This window comes from Phascolarctos cinereus, unplaced genomic scaffold (assembly GCF_003287225.1).
Source record: "Phascolarctos cinereus isolate Bilbo 61053 unplaced genomic scaffold, phaCin_HiC Scaffold_5;HRSCAF=322, whole genome shotgun sequence".
NCBI classification, from domain to species: domain Eukaryota; kingdom Metazoa; phylum Chordata; class Mammalia; order Diprotodontia; family Phascolarctidae; genus Phascolarctos; species Phascolarctos cinereus.
The window spans coordinates 26,073,993-26,096,144 of NW_027555958.1; the positions used below are offsets into that span (position 1 = coordinate 26,073,993).

The 22,152-nt window shown below is 44.7% G+C and overlaps 1 protein-coding gene across 2 annotated transcripts in view; it reads right to left on the reverse strand.

Moving 5' to 3' along the window:
* Positions 1-10,902: 10,902 nt before the first annotated feature.
* Positions 10,903-22,152, reverse strand: part of CALN1 (calneuron 1) — a 468,953-nt gene continuing 457,703 nt past the window's right edge. For both annotated transcript variants that reach the window (XM_078154728.1, XM_021007064.2), the window contains exon 6: positions 10,903-19,727. In XM_078154728.1, coding sequence (XP_078010854.1) covers positions 19,600-19,727 — 128 coding nt within the window. In that variant the 3' untranslated portion in view covers positions 10,903-19,599. The remainder of the gene's footprint in view (positions 19,728-22,152) is intronic.

Below are 22,152 nucleotides of genomic sequence, written 5' to 3' on the forward strand. Positions count from 1 at the left end.
ACAATGATAAATATCTGAGGCAAGATTTGAACACAGGTCTTTCTAACTCCAGCACTCTATTCATTACTCCATATTGTCTTCATATTGATACATCAGTCATCACTCTTAAGGTCTGGTCAGTAAACCAGTACTAGACCTACCTAAAGCTCCATGTCTCTCTATCTTGTCTCCAAGGATGCACTGAGAGACTGAATTAAGAGTTCTTTTCCAGAATCCAGGAATACCGTGTTGATGATGTTTCCCTGATCAACCTACCTGTCTCAGAAGGTAATAAGGCATGACTTATTCTTAATGAACCTATGTTGGTTCCCAGAGATCACTGTCTACCTTCTTCAAGTGCCTGTATGTAAACACTTGTAACAATGTATCTTAGAATTTTTCCAGGAATTGACATCAAGCTCACTGGCCTATAGGGTGAAGAATTGACATCAAGCTCACTGGCCTATAGGGTGAAGAATCTACTTCCTTCTCTGTTTTGGAAACAACACCATTCACCCGTCCCTGATGGCCAGCAGAGCTGAGATGGCTGTAGAGCTCCTGCAGTAGGGCAGGTGGAAAACAAGGAAATGTAAACAGAACAACAGGCCACTTGCCTACTGTGCGATTGCATGTGGTAGGCAGAACAATGAGGGAGAGGGCTGCCTCAGCTGGGTGCTCTCCGTAGCAATGCAGCTGAAATCACTCTTCTGGCCACAGCCCTCCAGAGTGTCAATATCAGACCTGCCAATGAAAAAGCCACCAGAAGAGGGATTTTTTTCTTCTTCTGCTAGTTGTTAGGTGGGCTCCTCTCTTACCCAAGAGAGGTGACGTGGCTGTGTGCTCAGTATCAATTAATTAATTACTGAGCATTTATTAAGCAGTTCAAATCCAACCTGCTGTTCTTGCTACCTGTGTGATCTCAGGCAAGGTCCTTAACCTCCCCGGGCCTCAGTTTCCTCATCTGTAAAATGAGGAGGTTGGATTCAATGCACTCTAAGATTCCTTCTTGTTGTATATCTGTGAGCTGAAATCAAAGCAGTAGCAGAGAGAGAGAAAGAAACAGCAAATTGGAGCCCATTATCAGCTCAGCACCTGAGGTGGGCGTCTTATAAAACGGAGGATCTGACACCACTCAGTATCAATTAGGCACCAGGAGATTTCTATTCCATTGGCCAGTTCACATAGAACGTCATCAGAGCCGTGACAGCTTAAACAACAAAAACAACAGAAGAAATAAATATAACCACAGTGAACTCCTCCGTGCTTTTTACCAGCGCTCAAGATGGTGTTTAACATCCAAAGGAGCTGAGTGCGTAGGTTTTGGCGCTGAGGTTGCCAGAGCGATAGGATTAAAGAAAGTTCACTGGGTTGTGTTTTTTTTTCTTCCTCTGGGCAGGAAATTCAGAGCACATTTTCCTTTGAAGGCAGAGCAGGAAAAACAACCCCTCCCCAGATGATGTGGAAATCTGATTTTCTACTTCTCTGTGGAGATATGCTATTGTTTGTGTATGTTGACACCAAAGACCCTTGCTTGCCAAAGCATTTGGGGTTTGAATGAAGGAGAGATGTTTTTAGAGCTCCCTCACATCTGAACAAGAAATCCAAGGAGGCCACTGAGCCCACAAGGGACCTCTTGGGCTAAGGTCTCTCTGCCAGAGCCACAATGCACTAGCTCCACAGATCACAAAGGAATCTTTAGTTAAAGAGGAAAACCACATGATTTAGCTATTGACAGACTCGATTTGATTGCAGCCTCACTTACTTCCTGGAAATTCTTTATGGTGGAAAAAACACCATTCCAAACCTTGGCCAAAGAATTTGCTACCTAATGGAGTCAAGGCCAAGCCCGCTAATATGTGTGTTGAGGTATGATGGTGTCCCTGGATGGGTAGCTTAAGGATGTGCTAATTAACAAAACAAATCTTCGAATCTACCTTCCTGGGTCATGGTGCCAACCAATGTGAATTTTGGTGACCCCAATCTTTGTCGAAAACCTGTCAACACGGAGCTGAACTAAGTATAATCATGGCTCCTAGAAGCAAGAGAGTTTCTGTGGATGTTATTGAACTAACCAGCCCTAGATCTGTCATCCTATGATCAATGATCTACCCTCTACTTTAACTCCCCATCAGTTAGGGCAGCAAGAGGTCTAAACGAGGAGCCAGGAGCTAGTCCTGGCTCTGACACTTACAGGATTACAGATTAAGGAGGAATCTTTGAGACTATCTAGTCCAGCTTCTTCATTTTACAAAAAAGGGAAACTGACTTGCTCAAGGTCACACTGTTGATGTGATGGTGTGTCAGAGCAGATTGAGATCCATAACCTCTGACTCCAAACACAGCCCACTTAGCATTGTATGTCTGCACCTGAGGACTTCTGCCACTGAGACCAACTATTTTCCTTTCAAAGCCTCAGTTTCTTCACCAACAAAATTAATGAGTTAGGCTGCTTGTCTAGGATCTTTTAAAAGGTTAGTTCTTTGGTGTTGTGATCCTTCAAGTTATAATCTAGCAAAAGAAAGAGGGGGGAAGGTGGAGGGAGAGGAGAGAAAGGTTAGAACTGAAAAGAAAAGAGGTCAAGGTCACATTGATTGTGAAGCAGAACAGAGGGTTGAGCTGTCAATGGAATGCCCTCTCTTCCTGACAATATGATCTTTTCTGAGGGGATGAGACAATTTGACTTACCTTCCTGCACACTGGATCCTTGAAGAAGCTCATGTCTCACAGGCATCGTTTCTGTCCATGTGTCTTGGCTTCAGGAAGATGTAGGAGTCAAAATGTGAATTTCCTAAGATATAAGATGTCTGAAAAACGTACTAAGTGGGTGTGGTCAGGTCAGAGGGGACCCTTCAAACGGGCGTAATGGTGGTGAAGGGGACCAATGTGTAGGTTTCAAAGCTTCTTGGTCATGGACTTGCTCCATGCAGATAAGTTCTCAGGATTCTTTCTTTCCCTAAGCCATCTGTTATAGTTCATTCTTTGCTGCTGCATCATAACCTGATCTGGTGCACAGGAAATTCTAATTCTGGGTTCTTAATAAGTATAATACTCAGAATAAAGTTGGGTCAGCTAAGTGAATATTAGGAAGAAGTGAGGGCTTAAATCATCTCCTACAGGGTGAAATGCAAAGGAGGTGACATACCTAGTGGCCAATCCCCTGATCAACTATACTATTTACTTACACAAAATGTGGCATGACCCTGAGACATAGCCATAAGTCTCAATGCATCTTTTCTCTAAATATAATCCCACCCACCAGGTTACAAGACTCTTGCCGTTGAAAGCCCAATTCTAAACTCCCTTCTCAAGTGAAACTTTCTTGATTATGAAGGGAAAATATTGGATACAACAAGAATTAGACATATGTTAAAGGTATTGTGCAAGGTGTCTAATGTTCTATATAGAACATAACCCCAATCGTAGGGAAATCCTACTTCATGTAAAGATAGTTTAATTAAACTAAATAAATCACAAAAGATATAGTCAAGGTTATCAAGGTGAATTCATGCCTCAATTTAAAGTTTTACTTTATATTCAATATTAGCCAACCCTTCAGGGTAATTAAATTGGATGTTATCCCATGCTTGGGTGTCAGGGTGGACTATTTTATTCACCTGTGTTTCATTTCCCCATAAAGTAGGATTTCTAGTCAATGTGGAATTGCTGCCTGATGTGAATGAGAAGAACAGTACTATCCTTTACCTATGTTATGTGGGAAAAAAGGGTCTCAAAACCCAGATCTGGCAGAACCAGAGCCAAGCAACCCTACCTTTCTGAGACAAGGTAGCTTTAATGGGGGAGAAACTCAGTTCTTCATGCCTAGAACAGCAGACCTTTAGGATTACTAGATGATAGGAAGACTCTTGCCTTCTCTTGGTGAATTGTATCACTGGGCGTATTGTCCAAAAGACAAGTACAGCAAAAAACGTCAGCCGGAACAGGGTACCTTGGAGATCCTGCCCAGTGGGACAACCAGACTTTTAACCCAGGTACAAGCTTTTGAAGAAGAATTTTAGGGAAAGCTGTTTAGATGATGTTGACGATGAAAGTGAGATACCATCATGGATCAGAATGAAAAGAGCCAGCACCTAACTATGTCAGGAGACCTGGGTTTCAGCCCCTGCTCATCCATTGTCTTGCTTTGTGATCATAGCCAAGTGATGGAACCTTTGAGGGCTGGTCTACGTATGGTGAAGGGATTGGGCTAGATGGCCTCTGAGCTCCCTTCCAGAGCTAATGCTATCATCCAGTCATTCTACTTCTCCAGAGTTCTGAGGATCAAATGAAATAAAAAATTAGAAACACACATGGAAAAATGAGATAGAAACATGAAATCTTGTTGTCAGGAAGACATTGGCAGAATGAGGTGGAGACAGTCTAGATCAACATGAAGTCTCCTGAAAGGGACCTAGGACAGTAATAGCATCGCTGTGGTTCACAGACTTGGACAAAGTAACAAAACAACAGAACAAAATAACAATAACAACAACAAATACTGATAAGGAATCTTGAAGATGTTAAGTGCTTTAGGCAAGGTCACATGTCTAGTGTTTGGCAGTGCTGGGATTCAAAGCCAATTCTTATGACTCTGAGTCTACTGAAACTTCTTGCTGGTCACATAAAAAGACTACAGGGTATTTAGTCTAAACCATGCATTTTATAAAGGAAGATGCTAAGGGAGTGTGACATGGTGGTTAAAGCATCTTCCTTGGAGTCAGGAAGACCACTGGTCCCAATCCGGTCTCTGTCACTTACTACGTGAGAATACAGGCAACTCACTTAACCTCTTTGATCTTCATCTACAAAATGAGAGAGTTAGGGATAGATAGATAGATGGCTTCTGACAACCCTTCTGGTTCTAAAATAAAGATTCCATGAAGTGCTTTTTTAACATCATGGAGGAAATTAGTGGCAGAGTCAGCACAAGAACCCAGCTCCCCTGTTGTAGTGCTGTTCTCACCAGAACAGGCTAGACAGCATCGCTTCTCTTTGTTTTTGTTGAGTCATTTTTTCAGTCATATACAACTCTTCGCGACCCCATTTGGGGCTTTCTTGGCAGCGATACTGGAGTGGTTTGCCATTTCTTTCTCCAGCTCACTTGACAGATGAAGAAACAAAGGCAAACAGGTTGAAGTGACTTTCCCAGATTCACACAGCTAGTAAGTGTGATTTGAACTCAGGTCTATTTGTCTCCAGGCCTGGCACTCTATCCGTTTCTCCATATGGCTGCTCTTTATTTGTTTGGCCTTTTGCAAAGTTCTCTTGAGTATGATTTTTGATTCCCTGTGCTGAAGAGAATCATGGATGATCAATAAATCCATCAATCAATCAACAGCATTTATTAAGTGCACCTGTCAGGCAGGTGATAGGTACTGAAGTTACCAAGGGGGAAAAAATGAAGATGGCCTTGCCCTCAAGGTGGGAACAACAGATTATGAGCTGAAAGGGATCTAATTTAATTACAATACCTATGATACTATGATGTTGTGGTGAAAGGACCATATTATACCAATTTGGAGCATAGATCAGAGATTTATTATTATCTCAAGTCATGGTAGGGAGTGATCAGTTGACTGACAGCTTCCCTTTGTCAGCCAAGTAAACTCCCTGCCATTGTTTCTCATAACAATAAAACTCTCTCTCTCTCTCTCTCTCTCTCTCTCTCTCTCTCTCTCTCTCTCTCTCTCTCTCTCTCTCTCTCTCTCATTCTTCCCCCTCCTCTCACCTCCCTCACATTTTTGTACTATGGTTCTTTCACCACCATTCAGCATAATATCATGGATTTATAGTTAGAAGAGCCTTCAGAGGTAATCTAGTTTAAACCCACAACTTTATAAATAAGTAAACCGAGGCCTGTAGAGGTTAAATGGCGTGCCCAAGATCACTCAGGTAAGGTAAGTGGCAGAGATAAGATTTGAACTCAGTGCTTCAGACTCCAGGTCCACAGCTCTTTCCACTGTGGTACCAGGCAGCCATTAGTTCTTTTGCCATCCCTGTTTTTGTTATATAAATTTTCTGTTCCCCCTACCCTGCTTCCCAACTCTATAACACAATTAGGACCCAAGGTTCTTTATCATCATCTGTTTCCCTGAAGGGAGAGACCCTTGTTTTTCTAATAGCTTGGCCAACCTAATTGTTTCTCTATGATACTGGAATGAATTTGGTGTGTCCTCTTGTACAGCATGTTGGCTAGAATGAATTGTATGTCTCATCAAAAGAAAAAAAAAAGAACCTTTATTTTTCTATTGCATAAATACTGGTAAAATTAAAATATTTTTATACACATTATATATTTACAGTCATGTTTGGTTAGAGGAAACATCTGGTAAATATGGCAGTCAGTTTTCCTTTATACACTGAGACAGCAGTTTAATAATGGGTAATTCATTAGTTAAATAAGTTGCATGCCAAGTTAATTTATATTAATATTTACAGTTTTGTACAAAGGTTTTTTCATTTGACCACTCTGCTGACTTTCTTCTTAATTAAAATACCAGGTCATAGAATAATGAACTGAAGTGATTGATTAGTGCGGAATGAGAAATGGAAGCTAATGAGGATAAATAGGCAGAGATTGACCAGTTGGAAACAAACAACAGTGACACAAGGAACAGAAAACACTAGACCTTAACGGCAACGTGGGCCGGGGATGGGTCTACCTGGACTGCCGAGTTGAGACAACTCTAATTGGTAAAAGTGAATAGTGATGGGTTGACTCTTGCACAGTGTGGGTGAGGACAGGAGGCAGGGGCAGGACACAGCCCCTTGGGCACAATCCCTGTCAGTGCTGTACCTTGGGAAGTAACTCACAGCTGCAGTTGGGTTCCATGGTGGAGGAGGGGCATTTGTCAGGATCACTCTGTCCCCCTACACTTGTCCCTGCTTCTCTCACAGTGCTACTTGTTCCCTTTCCCCTATAAGGTCATATTCTTTGGTAGATCCTTCAGAAATTATTATATAGAAACTTCACTGCAGCTCCGAGTCAGAGGAAGAAGGGGGGGAAGAAAAGCCTACTTGGAGGCCACTGACAGGCCCCCTGAACCCAGTCTTCAGGGAGGAAAGGAAGAACATTCTCTGCGTTTCCTGGAAAAGGAACTAAGAGAAACAAGTCTGCAGGAGTTTTGCCAAGGTCTCCTGCTCTCCTTCCCTCCCCAGAAAAGGCCTGGGCCAGTCACAGTTACTTCCTTAGGGGGCAAGCGATGTTCACAAACACTGATCAAGATGGAGATGTTAACAATAAATGGATGATCATGGTTGCTTCTGCTTTTTCACAAAGGGGAAAATTGGAGGAAACATACCTTCTATTGGATTTGAATATGGGACAAAGGGATTATAGATTTTGGTGACCTCATGCCTCTCACTTTTCCTCTTTGCTCCATATTCTGTTAGGTCCCTACCAGAACTCTAAAGAAGGAAAATGTGTTTAGCATGTTCTTAGCCTAAGGGGGAGCACGGTCTAGTGGGAAAAAACCCACTGGTTCTTAAGTCAGAGGGCCTGGGTTCAAGTCTCGTTTATAGTGCTTGCTACCCCTGTGACCTTGAACAAGATGGGCCTCAGTTTCCCCATCCATAAAATGAGGGGTTAGACTAGATGCCTCTTTAAGTCTTTTGTCCTTCTAGACTTATGATTCTATAAGTCCCTCCAACTGGACCTCAGTTTCCTTAGCATTTTATAATGAGGGGATTGGACCACATGCCTTCTGAGGTCTTTTCCTCCTAATAAATGCTTTTTCACTGACTACCTTTCCAGCTCTGGATCTCTGACCTATGAAGGTCCAAGGACCCTCCAGAGGTCATCTAGTCCACTTGCCAACATTCCAGCAAGCCTGTCTAACTAGCTTAAGCTCCTAATAATCTAATTCTTGAAGGCAACTAGAGATGGAACTCCTCATAGTCTCTTTGAAGGGTTATGTGTTGAAATGGCAAACCATTATCACATAGCTGGCAACTGTCCTCTGTTCCCCAGAAAAGAGCAGAGGTTGGAAATTGTGTTCTTCTATGCTTCCAGTTAAGACCCTCTCAAATGAAGAAATGAGCCTCCCTTACTGGAATGAAGTTTTTTGTTTTATTCTAATTCTGCAAGAATTTCAACTCATTTGTTTTGATATGAAATGGTAGAAAGGAAGGAGGGGGTGGGAAGAGGGAGTAGATCATCTTTCCTAGTTTCCCTAACCCACTAATTTGCAAATTGAAAGGAAAAAGGAAACAAAAGCCAGTCTTTGATTCTTTCTCAAATCAGCAGATGGGATGGGAAAAGCCAAGGTTACTTATGGCTACGAAACAATAAACTTGACTAATAAGAGAAAAGCCAATCTGGATCGTTTTACCAGCCAAACTGAGCTTCCTGGACATACTTACCTCCTTGGTGGGAGGTAATGTCCCAGGCCTTTGGCGATTGAAAAAAAGGTCTGGCCACTAATGTAAGGCTTCCATGACTACATGAAAGATTTTGATTTCATTGGAGTAGACCAACTACTGATGTGGGAAATCCCTTCATAAAGGCAGATACCAACCTTTCTCTGACTTGGGAGATAATAGATCATAGAGTTATAGGATAATGGTATAATTAACTGGAAGAGACCTCAGAGACCACTTAGTCCAACCCCCCTCACCTTGGAGATGAGAAAATAGAGGCCCAGGGTTGACCAAGGTCAGGTTCTGTGACTTTAAGTTCAGGGGCCTCTCCACTGTAACATACTGCCTCCCAGAAGTTCTAGGGGATTACCTCAGGGGCACTGAGAGGTAAAGCAACTTTTTTTAGGGTCACACAGCTTCAATCTGTCAAAGATGATTTGAACTAAGGTTTTCTTGACTCCAAAGATTAGTCCTTTACCTATCATGCCGCAATGCCCCTATCATTGCACATGTGGTAACATTATAGCAACCCTCTTCACATATGGTATTGCTTCTAGCTTATTCATATAAAGAGTCTTAGCACTATTAAGGGCCTCGGAGGACATTTCATTTTGCAGATGAGAAAACTGAGGGCAAGGGTTGGAGGTGGGGTACATAAGGGGGATTCACTTAAAGTCAAATGACTAGCTTTTGATAAAGTGGGAACTAGATTCCACCTCTCCCATCTCTGTGTCCTGTACTGTTTTCATTTCACTACATTCATCAGTATCTTACCCATCCTCTCCTCTCCTGTCCATCCTGATGGACTTGAGTTACACCAGAGGCTTTTGGAGCCCAGAAGACATGTCAGCATTTCTAGCTCTTCAAGAAGAGCCAGTACCAACGTCCTTCTTTTGGCGTTTGCCAGGGCACATCAAAGTCTGACAGATCATTAAGTTCAGAACAATGGACAGCTCAGTGGCCTCCAGGCTCCCTTGTGAAGTGGACCACTTCATTACAAAAGTAGGCTAGACCCAGAGGGAAAATACTCATATAAACTATGTTGAGAGACTTTCCCCCCTCCCCTTTCATTTCTTGGCCCCGGAACTGTGAAGTATACTGCGTCTGCGTTTGACATTTCCTACGACATCTTATCGAGGGAAAGGATTGTTGCCATGTAGTGGAAGGATTGGCAGATTTCTCACCGTAACACCAAAGGGTGACAGCTTAGATAGGGTCGTTTCTGCCCCTGCTTCTGAGCAGTTTTGTCAATTGAGTCCCTTGACTTTGCTCCATTTCTAAAAGACATATATTAATATTTCCAATCAACATGAAGGGCAGATTACTAGAGAATCTCTGAGGGAACAGGAAATCCAGTATGGGCAGAGATCATAGCTTTAGATCAAGGATTTTAACTTGTAGTCCATGGATAGATTTCAAGGGATTCATGAACTTGGATGGGAAAAAATACACGTCTATTCAATATAATTGATTTCCTTTATAATCGCATATACTTAATTTTATTCCTTTGCATTATTCTGAGAAGCAGTCCATAGGCTTCATCAGACTTACAAAGGATTGTTAAGAACCTTGCTTCAGAGGGTACCTTGAACATCATTGTTGGGAAATGGGTCTAGCAAATGCCAGGGGAACTATACCTGGCGTGTATATTTTGAGCTCAACGGCATAAGATTTCAGGCCAAATAACCTTAACTTCTAGGAAACCAAAGGTTTGTGCCTAGAGGCTCTTGCAGTTCCTGACTTAATGGCCCAAACAGCCTTTCTCCACCCCAGGTAACTCTGGCATCCAAGGACTCTAGGTCACAGTTGTGTCCTCCCCAGGACTAGTTTACTTCCTTCCAAATTGTAACATCTTATAGCCCTCAGGATCCCTTATTTGGATTAAGTTTTGAGCTAAGAGCGGCAGAATCAAACCCAAAGGATGATGCAATGGAAAGAACATTGGTTTTGGTGTCAGGCATCCAAAGTTTTAGTTCTGGCTTTACCCTTTATGACCTATCTGCTTTTGGTCACAACTCCTCTGGGATTTCTCTGCAAAACAAGGGAGTTGAAGTAGATGCCTCTGGGATTCCTTCCTTGTTGTAAATCTATGATGATTTGACTCCCCAGGCTCAATGTTCTCTGGTCTTCTCCAATAACATTGGAAATCTCTGTGTTAGAGAATCTGTCTCCAGGTACCCTTTGTATGCAATGAGAGAAGGCACACTTATGGCTTCAAAAACCCAAATGTCAACCTGAGTAAATGGCAGAAAAGGAGGGTGACAGAGACAGGGAGAGAGAGCCAGAGAGATAGAAACAGAGAAAGAGAGAGAGAAGAGGCGAGGAGAGGCGAGGAGAGGAGAGGCGAGGAGAGGAGAGGAGAGGAGAGGAGAGGAGAGGAGAGGAGAGGAGAGGAGAGGAGAGGAGGGGAGAGGAGGGGAGGGGAGGGGAGGGGAGGGGAGGGGAGGGAGGGGAGGGGAGGGAAGGAGGGGAGGGGAGGGGAGGGGAGGGAAGGGAAGGGGAGGGAAGGGAAGGGAAGGGAAGGGAAGGGAAGGGAAGGGAAGGGAAGGGAAGGGAAGGGAAGGGAAGGGAAGGGAAGGGAAGGGAAGGGAAGGGAAGGGAAGGGAAGGGAAGAGAGAAAAAGAAGAGAGGAGAGGAAAAGAAGAGAGGGGAGAGAGAAGACAGAGGCAAAGAGAGAGACAGAGGAGAGACCTCTGGAGAAGAGAGATCACAAATCATGTTTAGTAGGAATGTGAAATTAGAGGCACATACTCTTTCCATTGTTCTGCAGTCATGGCTTCCACACTTTGAGGTGTTTCTATGTTCTATTGCAAATCCCTAGGGCCTCAGTTTTCCCATCTGTAAAATTAGGGGCTTCAACTAGATGGCCTCTGGTGTCTCTTCCAACTTAAAATCTATGGTCCTATACTAGATGACCTGGAACATCCCATCCTGCTCCATGTCTATGATCCTCTTGCCTCATTCCTAAAGGACATATTCTCTCCCCCATCAGCATGCCTCCAGGTTAATTTTCCTGTTGTGTTTACTGGATACTCCCTGAGGTATCAGGAAATGCAGACCAGTTTGGGATCACATCTCCACACACTGCCTTGAACATTAATGGTGAGAAGGGGTCTGTCAGATGTCCAGTGAGACGCTCCCTTGCTATGTCCTGTCTCAACTTTTTTTCTGTCTCTGTTCCATATTTACTCACTTCCTCCCTCAGCTACTTCCTCACTCACACACTCACTCTCTCACTTCCCCACTCACACACTCACTCACACATTTGCTCACTCACTCAGTAATTCACTTATTTATTTACTGAAGTGACGTAAGGCGGCCAGGCACTGTGCTGCAAAGCCCCATCGCTGCTGACTCCTGTCTTTGGAGCAGCTTAGCCAAAGGAAGCGCGCATTGAAGCTGAGCAGTCCTGACATTTAAATTGTCATGGAGACGGGGTCTTTAGGAGGCAGCCCAAAGCCTCTTTTATTTTAACATGACTTTAAGTAATTTGAAAATAAGACCTTGGCTGCTCAGTAGGCTTTCTTTACTGTCCCTGAATCTTTCCCCTTATAGAATGGCTGAAGGATGAGGCATTGTTGGGGAGTGGTATGAGGATGGGGAGAACCAGAGGATGAACCCCTGAACCCTAGAATCTTAGGGCATAGAGAAGGTAGCTGATGAAGGCATCAAAGGCAATTCCCCTCCCTTTTCTCTAGGGAATGTTGGCTCCAACCTCTTATAGGCAGATGGACTTGGGTTCTCTCTCTGCCTCCCTCTCCCACTAAATACCTGTGTGACACAGGGTAAATTGTTCAACCTCTCTGGGTCTCAATTCCCTCCTATCCAAAATGACTGGGATGAACTCAATGGTCTCTAATGCCCTGTCCAGGTCTAAATCTTTGATCCCACAATCTTCGAGATCTTCAGGAAAGAATTACCCTAATTTACCTCCCCTGGCAACAATTTCCAGCCTCTGACAGAGCTTGGTTCCAGCCTCAGTTCCACTTTTCCTCCAGCAACCAGAGTCCAGATGTCCTTACCATGTCCTCTTTGGAGAGGCAAAGCATCTGTTCACTCTGAAGTTCCCATACCTCCCACGATCTTCAATATAAGAGGAGCAAAGCCATTTCTCCCATTATCAAAAGGCCTTGAAATCAGAAGGACCTGGGTTCAGATCCTGACTTGGGCACTTAGAGCTATGGTCAAATCATTTAAGGTCTCTGAAACTGAGTTCCTTCATCTATAAAATGAGGATGATAATGCTGAATGGTTTTTGTGAGGCTTCAATGAACTTATGTATTTAAAGCACTTTGCAAATGTCACGGAACTATATACATATGAGTTGCTATAAATATCAGTATGATATGTACATATCAGTTACTATTATTATTCTGAGCCTCAGTTTATTTTTCTGGCCAAATGAAGGCATAGTTAGAGAGTACTCATTTCTCCACTGCACAGGGGCCCCCAGGAATCAATGTACCTTGGTAGCTTTGGATAAGTGGCGCAGAGCCAGGGTGGTGGGCATGGGAACGTAGGATGGATCAGGCATAGCCCAACAGGTATATCTGTCCCAGGCAGCAAAGGCTCAGGGTAACCCAGGATTCCCATCCCTGGAGAGCAGCCAACCCAATCAGACACCCCCTGAGCTGGCCCACCTTGCCCACTCTGGGTGCCAAGGACCTCAGTCCACAGGTAGGGAGGCCACGCTAAGCTAGGAACCACTGAAAATGGAGTTCACTTTCGTCTCTGACTCAGATCTGGCATGCAAACTTAGTGCAAGATTCTTAGGGCGAAAGGTGAGTGTATCATCTCACTGGGCTGCTGGTGACTCATCTCAAGGTTTGGTCCACTTGAGGGAAGGGGAATGGAGTTGGGGAGGAGCAGATGGCCCAAGTAGACTTGTCCTCTTCCTTTTGGATGACGTTGAATGAGGACAGATGCAGGACAGAAGACTATTTGTCATAAGGATATGACAAAAATAGATAAGAGCAGGTAAGGAAAGGAAAACTCTTCCTGTGCACCACTCATGGGAGGCAGCGTGGCACAGGAGACAGACTGTTGTATTTGGCATAGGAGGTCTTCTGTTCAAATCCTGGCCCTTCCACTGAGTGACCCTGAGCAAGTCACTTTCCATCCCTTGTCTCCTCATAGAGGGGACTGGACTTGATGGGCCTCAGAGGTCCCTTCCATTTCTGGATTGAGGATTCTATGGTCCCACCTACTTGACTTTAGGCAAGTAACTTTCTCTCTCTTGGCCTCAGTTTCCTCTCCTGTAAAATTAGGCAGTTGGACTCAATGGCCTCCATGGCCCCATCTGGCTCTAGTTTAAAGGCCTTATGACCTATTGCTTAGCAATACAGGAAGTTTGTCCACCATCCATAGTTGACCTCACCGAAACTCCTGAAATAGGAGACACGAATCAACCTATGGCTGAACCTTCAGCTACCTCACTCCACATCGCTGGCTCATCAGGAGCTTCTCAACAGATGAGATGAGGCTTTTTTTGTCTTAATGGTAGGATTATAAGCTTTGCTGCCCTCCAGACCACAGTTAGGCTTTGGGGGCCAGCTTAGGAAGGAGGCAGCGGGTGAAGGCCCTGCTGGCAACAGCTGCCCTGCGCTAATGAACAAGTGGTACCCGAGTGCAGGATAGCTGGGAGGGAAGGGTGGCTGGGTGGGCCCAGTGGTTTGGGGGGGATATTCTGCTGCCCGCAGGAGCCTTTTTGCAAGGGAGTTGGGTTGTAAGCCAGCAGGCCCCCAGCATTCCTTAAGAAAGCATTCCATATTTTTCTGTGGCTTGGCAAGCCCACGGCAGAGCGTGAGGGTTGCCATAGTGACATCTCTGCTATACAGATACTCTTTGTGGGATTTGCCATGCACTGCTCTTGACCCCAACACAGGATGCTCCCGAGTTGGGATGTCAGAGAGGTGGCGGGCAGAGGTGGGAGACAAAGCTGTAGCAACAGCTTCTACTTAGGACAAGGGGATGAAAGGAGGTTTCTCCACACAATGGACAGAGCACTGGCTCTGGCATCAGAGGACCTGAGTTCAAAGTTTGCTTCTGACACCAGCTATGTGACCTTGGGTAAGTCACTTAATTTCCCTAGTACTCAGTTTCTTATTCTGTAAAATGAAGGGCTTGGACCTTATGGCCTCTGGGGTCTCTTCCATCCATAGACCTAGGGGCCTGTAATCTTTTTTCTTTGTCCAAGTTTCTCTTCCAAGCAGTTCCTCCTTCCCCTACTTCCAGTTTTCCCACCGCCCTTTGTGGTGGCCTCATTAGCACCTGTTCTGGCAGAAGGGACTTACACTATACACTGTGTTTGTCACTGATCTCCCCCCTGCTCCCCAGGATTGCTGCAAAGTTAGAGGAGACTCATGGAACACAACACAGAAAAGGGCTCTGAAGAGGTCAACTCGTCCAGGGATTCTTCCTAAGATTCCAGAGGGGTTCGTGAACTCGGATGGGACAAAATTCTATCTTTATTCTCAATAGCTTCTAATTGAAATTTAGCATTTTCTTGGATTATGAGTGTAGGTAACAAACATTATTCTGAGAAAGGGTCCATAAAAGGGGTCTATCAGATGCCAAAGAGGTTAAGAACTCCTGACCTTGTCAAGCTCTCCTCCTTTCCTCATCTGACAGCAGGAGAAGCTGAGAGCCAGAGAGAAGTGATTTGCCCATACAGTCAGCAAGTAGGAGACCTTTAGGACACTGAGGCCACTGCTCTTTTGGAATGGCTTTTGTAGTGGCTTTGTGGTTAGGGACTCATCCTAGGGACCTCTTCCTTCAGCTCCCCCTCACCAAGCTAGGGGCAGCTGGTTTTCCAGCATAATAGTCCATTCTGTCCAGTCAACTCTGGGGACAAAAGAGACAGGAAGTGAATAACTATGGCATAGTAAGACAGTCTCTGCATACTGAGTAGGAGGAATCTGGGTTCAAATCCCAGCTTGGCTACCTACTGGCTCTGTGACCTTGGGCAAGTGACTTCTGCTCTCCCAATCTCCACTTCCTCCTCTACCCAGCTAGAGTATCAACCAAATGATCTCCAAGGTCTTTCTTTCAGCCTCAGATTCCATGGTCTGCTTCTCAGTCCTTTATGTGTTAAGCATCTCACTCAGGATATGGCCGGGAAGGGGGCCCAGGCATGGTGTCTGGGAGATGGAGAAAAGGGCCCAGAGAGGCCAGGTTTCTTCCATCTAAGAAAACACCCATGAGCGGGGGCCAGGAAGGCTAGGGTATCAGTATCCTAGGCCAGCCTTGCAAGGAAGCAGCAAATGCTTCCCAGACCAAGCCAGTGAATCAGGCCCATAAAATCAGCTCCCTGCTGCCCAACCCCTCACCACTAAGGAGAAGCCAGGAAATAGCTCAACGAGAGGCCATCAGTATGGGGCTGCTTTCCAAAATGTGAATTGCTCCTTGGACACCACTAAGTGGGTTAATAAGTGGTCCCAGGGCTGAGATTCCAGGCCCCTAGGCGAAGTTTTACAGACAGCCCTCCTCCTTCCTGACCCCCTTCCCTCCTTCCTTCCTTTTTCCCTCTCCACCCCACCGGCACAGACAGGGGCATCAGTGTTCTCGGTCTTTGCCCCTTTCAGGGCATTCTGGTGCATTCTGGGGCCCAGAAGAGGTCAGTGTGACCCCCACGGCAAGCCACTTTTCTAGGCCTAAATCTCCTTATCTGAAAAATGAGAATTCTAAGGTTGCTTCCTTGATCTAAATCTAGGAGTGTGTTGTAGACATCTTCCTTGGGGCCTGCACCCCAGCAGCCATTTTCTCCCACCTGAAGAAGACCCCATCTGATCCCTGCTTCAGGCTGCTCTGAGATGAACATTGGAGAGGTGAGGAGGGAGGAAGTGTGAGAGAGAGAAAGGGACTCCCCCTACCCTCTACTGGTAGACAGTGAGCATCCGAAGGGCTGGAATGGATTCCAGGAGATATTATTTCTGGCTCAGTCCCCTAACGCGCAGGATGATCTCACATCTGGCATAATAATCACACATAGAGATGTCTCTCTTGGCTTTTCTCTCACTGTGGAAGGCAGGGGGTCCTTTCAGAATCATCAATAAGGGATCAATCCTTGCCATGATGCTTGACACTCGCCCTGGCTGTCTTTGGAGAGTGAGAAATAGCTGCCTTATATATCTAGTACCATTGGTATGAATTACCATGAGCAGGATGCTGTTGAAGCAAGCTTTCAGGTCTCATGAATTAAAGTGCTATACTCTGTACTGTTTCTGGCTTGGGCTTCTGCTGCCAGGGCTACTGAGGCAGGGAGCCTAGCTGAGGGGAGGCAGCATGGTTTCCCTTTCAATTGCCCTTCCATGCTATCTGCTTGCCCTATCATTGGAGTACAGACTTCCAAGGCCTCCAAGGGCCCCCACAGCTCTTCTTTTGAAGTGACTAACCAGGAGAGAATTTAAAGAGATCTATTTGCATCCTCTAAAGCACTTTCCATGAATTTTTATTCAGCACTAGGATCTAGTACTACTTCAGAGGGAAAGGGATGTCACCCTGTAGAAAAGGGCATTTATCCAGGGGGATCAAACCCAAACAAGGTACCAAATCCTGGCTCTGGCATGCATTAAGAGTTACTTCCTCACTCAGTTTCCTCCCACTCAAAAAGGAGGGGTTCATAGCAGCAGACAATACTGATGGTCCCTGCGGGCTCTGAGGAATCCCTGAATTGAAACTGAAGTTAAAGTAGAGCTTTCTTCCACCTCTGCCTCCATCCTGAAGGCCTAGGCAGGTACCATTCACTCTGAATCTCTGCCTGCCTACACGGGGGAGTGCTGGCCACTGGACACTTCTTTCCTTAGGAGGCTACCATTGGGTGCATAGGATCAAAGTGGGGTCATACTGGAAAGAGTGTTAGATTTGGGGTCAGTGACCTTGGGTCACAAGTCATTAATATCTCTGGGTTTCCATTCCTCAACTGTAAAGTGAGGGGGTTGGACTTCATGGCCCCTAAAACCATGACGCTGTATATCTCAGAATGTTAGACCTGGAAGGATTCTCACAGGTGGGGTAGCCTAGTCCTCTAGCTATACTGGCAGGAAAATAGGCCCAGAGAGGGAATGTGACTTGGCTGACATCACACAGAAAGTCAAAAGTAAACTGTCAATAAGATCCTGAACTCTGACTCCATGGGGATTTCAGAAGGGGGATTCCCTGAACCCTGGACCGCCCAACTGTGGTCCCAGAGGCTCACATCTGCTTCCTAGCCTACTTCCACTATCACTCATAGGAAACCTTGTTTTTTGTCTTTTTGTTTTGACACCCTTATATCTGCATAGTGTGAAGATTCTCACTTTCCTATGGCAGGAAGATTCTACAGATGAGTTGATCCCGTCTTACGAACACACAACTAACTGTGGTGACTGGGGAGGAGAAGGAGGGGAAGAAAGCTTGAAGTGGGGCCAGATTGCAGGGTGGGGTGTCGTGGGATGGAAGGAGGAGAGGTAAAGTAGGGGCATGCTCCAAGAAGATAAAGCAGGCTCCCAAACCCAGATAGGTGAGTATTCAGTTACTCCAAAACAGGAAGGAAAGAAAGGTAACAAGCAAGAAAAAGCTTTTGGATTTAGGATGTAGATGAGAATGCACCCAGAAAAACCCCATGACAGAATTTAATGAAGTATTTCTGAGCTCCCAACCGAGCTTGGAAAAGTACAATGAGAAATGTTACAGAGAAATGTTACAGTTGATGAGATTTCACTAATCAGACTATGCAAAACGAGAATTAATTGTAATAGACTGATACGGCACCTTAGAAAAGAAACTAAATTACAGTTTTCAAGATTGCATTGAAAACAGGTCATTTTGTTCCCCTCTTTACCACCACCACCACTGCCACCACCACCACCATCACCGTGCATGCAAAAGTAAATTACCTGTCTTGTTTGCTAAGCTCATTAAAATCTCTTCCATGAAAATGAGTCAATCGCAGAATCTGAATGTCAGGAGATGTTATGTAAAATATAGTAGTTTGATCTTTCCATCTCAGTCACTTTGGCTTCAAATGCTCTGTTGGGCTGATTTTACCCTGAGCCCACACACTGATGGAACCTGACAGGGAAGGGGGAAGAATGACTGACGGAGAAAAGGAAAGATGTTCCTCCAGGAGAATGTCACCTACAGAGTAGATCTGGCAGAAAGATTTGCTCATTCTTTATCTCCATCACCAAAGATAACACATAGTTGGAGGTCTTAAAATATTCCATCTACCCCAGTAAAAAAGAATAACAATAATAATAATAATAATACAATAATAATAATTGCATTGCTAAGGGACCGATTTATAGCAGAAACAAAAAATTTAGAATGGACAATGGCACAGTTGGGCACATACATAAGGAAGCCAAATATACCTATATATTTATACATATACACATATATTTCCTTTTTTTCTTTCTCTCTCTAATGGCTGCACAGGAGGCAAGTTTGGGAAAAAGGCTCTATGCAGATTCCAAGATGCTGGTGCATAAAAGGAGCTTCCCCTATCTGCGCCGGGGACAGAAAGAAAACTGCAAATGGAGACCCAAAGCCCTCCTCCCCAGCCCTCAATTCTGCCAAAAAAAAAAAAGTCCTGTGTCCAAGGCAGTGAAAAAAAAAGTAGGAATAGCACGCAAACACACACGCACACCAATAAGGTGTGGTACCACTTGAAAACCATGATCCTGTACAATGGCTTTGCCCTCACGTCGCAGGGGCTCCGTTGGGGGTGGACGGAGTAAGCTGAGGGAGATGAAATGGTGGTCTTCTTTGCAGATACACCAACGTCAGCTTCGGTGGAGCCAAAATAGGCCCACCCCCAGGAAGAGTCTGCTGTTGGCCAAGCTTTGGGTTGGATGTATGGAGTTGGCCAGTAGTAGCTGCAGCTCGTTCTCAGTCTCTGATCTGTCTCTCTCTCTCTCTTTCCGACTCCCAGCGTAGACCACCACACGTCGGTCCCGGATGGAAATGAAGCTTCTCCTCAGAGTTCCTATTGATGGCTGAAGCAAGAATTCAGAACTCCCCGGGTTTTTATGTTATTTTTTTAAATTTTATTGCATTAGGAAACAAAACTATTAAAGCATTGAAGACAGCCCTTTGGTGTCCCTGACAAGAAGATGGAGCTGGTTCTTAAGACGGGTCGTCCTGCCGGCCTCGGGTTCCCTTTGCCGAAAGCGTCTTGGTGTCCACCACGTTCCCTTTCCGGTTTCATGGAGGAAAAAAGTCTGCCCACCGGGCATGCACATGCATGGCGAGTTTGGTTCACAGTGTCGGGTGAAAGACTACTTACTACTCCATGCCACTGCGGAGAATCTGATTGGCCGCGATCAACATGACACTGATAATGAAGGCCATGGCAAAGGCGCATATTAAGCTCTTCCTGACGCAGGTCTGTCTGTTCTGCTTTTGGGAATGCACTGGGGGAGGGGGAGGGGGAGCGAAACATGGAAGACATGGAGAAGGAGAGAGAAGAGAGAGAAAGGGAAGAGTGAGTAAGGAAGCACTGCCTTCTGGATTCAATTTCATTTAACCAACATTTATTAAATGCATACATTTATTAAACATAGGAGATACTAGGCTAGGCACCTGGGACACAAAGACAAAAAAAAAAAAAGAAATAGTCCTTGCCTTCAGGGGGATTAGATTCTTCCATGGTAAAGTTTCTTAACCTGGAGTCTATAAACATATTTTTTTTAAAAAAGTACTTTGATAAGTGGATTTCAATATGTTTTACTCCCTTTGTAATCTTGTGTATTTTAAAATCTGCTAAAGTGGTTTTACCACACTGCCAAAGGGGTCTATGACACAAAAAAGGTGAAGGACCCCTGTTCTAGGGTGATTCACCTGCATGACCCTGAGTGAATCCCTCAACAATGCATTTATAAATTTGTATTTATAATTTATAAATGTCTCCTGCGTTTATAAAATGAGGTTGATCTAGATGGCCTCTGAGATGCCTTACAGCTTTAAACAAGTGATCCTTTCTTGCCTGCCAGAAAACAGTGTGGTGAAATGGATAGAGAGTCTGCCTTGATGCTAAGACCTGGGTTCATGTCCTACCTCCCACACGTCCCACCTGTGTGACGAGGGCAAATCACTTAAATTCTTAGTACTTACAAAACTCTCTAAGACCCTAGATTGTGGAGAAGAGGCCAATAGGCACTGATAGAGGGTTTCCTCAACTGGGAGTTCCTTAAACCCGTGAGGATCACAGAGTCAGTCCTTATCCCTATTCTATGATCCTATGTGAATGGATAAGTAAGTAGATGATGGATCATTTCAAGACTCATCACTGCTAGGACTGTTCAGTGAAGAACTGAAGTTGAACCTTGAAGGGAGCTAAGCATTCTAAGAGGTGGTCAAAGGGGAGTGATTGTTGGGATGGAAGACAGACTGGGCAAAGGCACAAGGGTGGGAGATGGTAGATTATGGGTGGTAGATGGTAGACGGTAGATAGTTAGGGGAAGAACATGTCAGTTAGTTTGCTTAGAACATGAAGAGGAATTGTATGGAAGAAGTCTGGCAAGGTAAGTAGGAGCCAGATCCTGAAAACCTTTAAAAGCCAAATGAGGACTTCTCATTTCATGCTGGAGACAACTTGGAGCCATTGAATGTTTGTGAGCAAGGGAGAGAATTTGTGTCCCTGGAACCTCACTGACGTAGGGGAACTCCCTCTCCCAATGCAAGTCAGTACCTGTTCTGCACCTCAGATGCTTAGAAGGTGGCCGGGGGAGAGGAAGGGCAGGGAGGGTATTGGCAGGTTAAATGATTTGCCCAAGGTCACAGAGTCTGTATGCAATGGGTAGAACCCATGTCTTCAGAATATTGATTTGGTTACTATCTGGAGGATAGATTGGAATAAGTCAAAGTTGAATCATGAAGAATGATGACTGATCAAGTCAGGTCAACATGTGCTCATGGACTCTCTGCTATTCTGATAGATCAGCTCAGAGCATCACTGACTTGGGGCAAGGTCATTGCAAAACTACCAGAGAAAAGAATGTGACCTTCAGAATAAATTATTCTAGCTAGAAATCCTATAAACTAAGAACACGGTCATAGGATCATAGATGGGGGGGGCGGGCTGTAGTTCAATTCTTTTATTTTACCCATGAGGAAACTGAGTCACAGAGAAGTTAAGTGACTTGCAGAAAATCATTTAGCCATTAAGTAGCTGAGGTAGGATTCAGACTAAGCCCTTTGACTCAAAAATCCAGCAACATTTGTCAGAGAACCACTGCTTGGTATCCAGATGGTAGAGTTACTACAGAACAGAATTAGACCAAATTTCCAAGCATGACAACATACTGTGTTCTAGATACTTTATAAAAGAACTATTTGGTCAACATATCACCATGTCCATTTAACTCCAAAGACATTTCTGCTGTGATTTTCTTGGTGAACAGAACAAGAGACCCCAAAAGTTATGTACATATCTATGATAGACACTAAATGATTTGTCTTTTGTTGAAATTGGTTTTGTACCCATTCATCTAGCCTGCCTGCCTTTTTCTTCCCTCCTTCCCTTATTCTTTCCTGCATTCTTTCTCCTTCCTTCCTTCTCTTCCTCCCTCCTTCCTCCTTTCCCTCTTTCTTTCTTTTTCCTTCCTTCCTTCTTTCCTTCCTTCCTTCCTTCCTTCCTTCCTTCCTTCCTTCCTTCCTTCCTTCCTTCCTTCCTTCCTTTCTTCCTTCCTTCCTACACAACCCAATGTTACTGGATGTTTCATAATTCACAGAGTGTGCAGGCAGCATGGTCTAGTGGAGAGAACATTGGACTTGGAGTCAGGAAGACCCATATTCAAATCCTGCCTCAGGCCTCAGGTTACTCTGTGACCCTGGGCA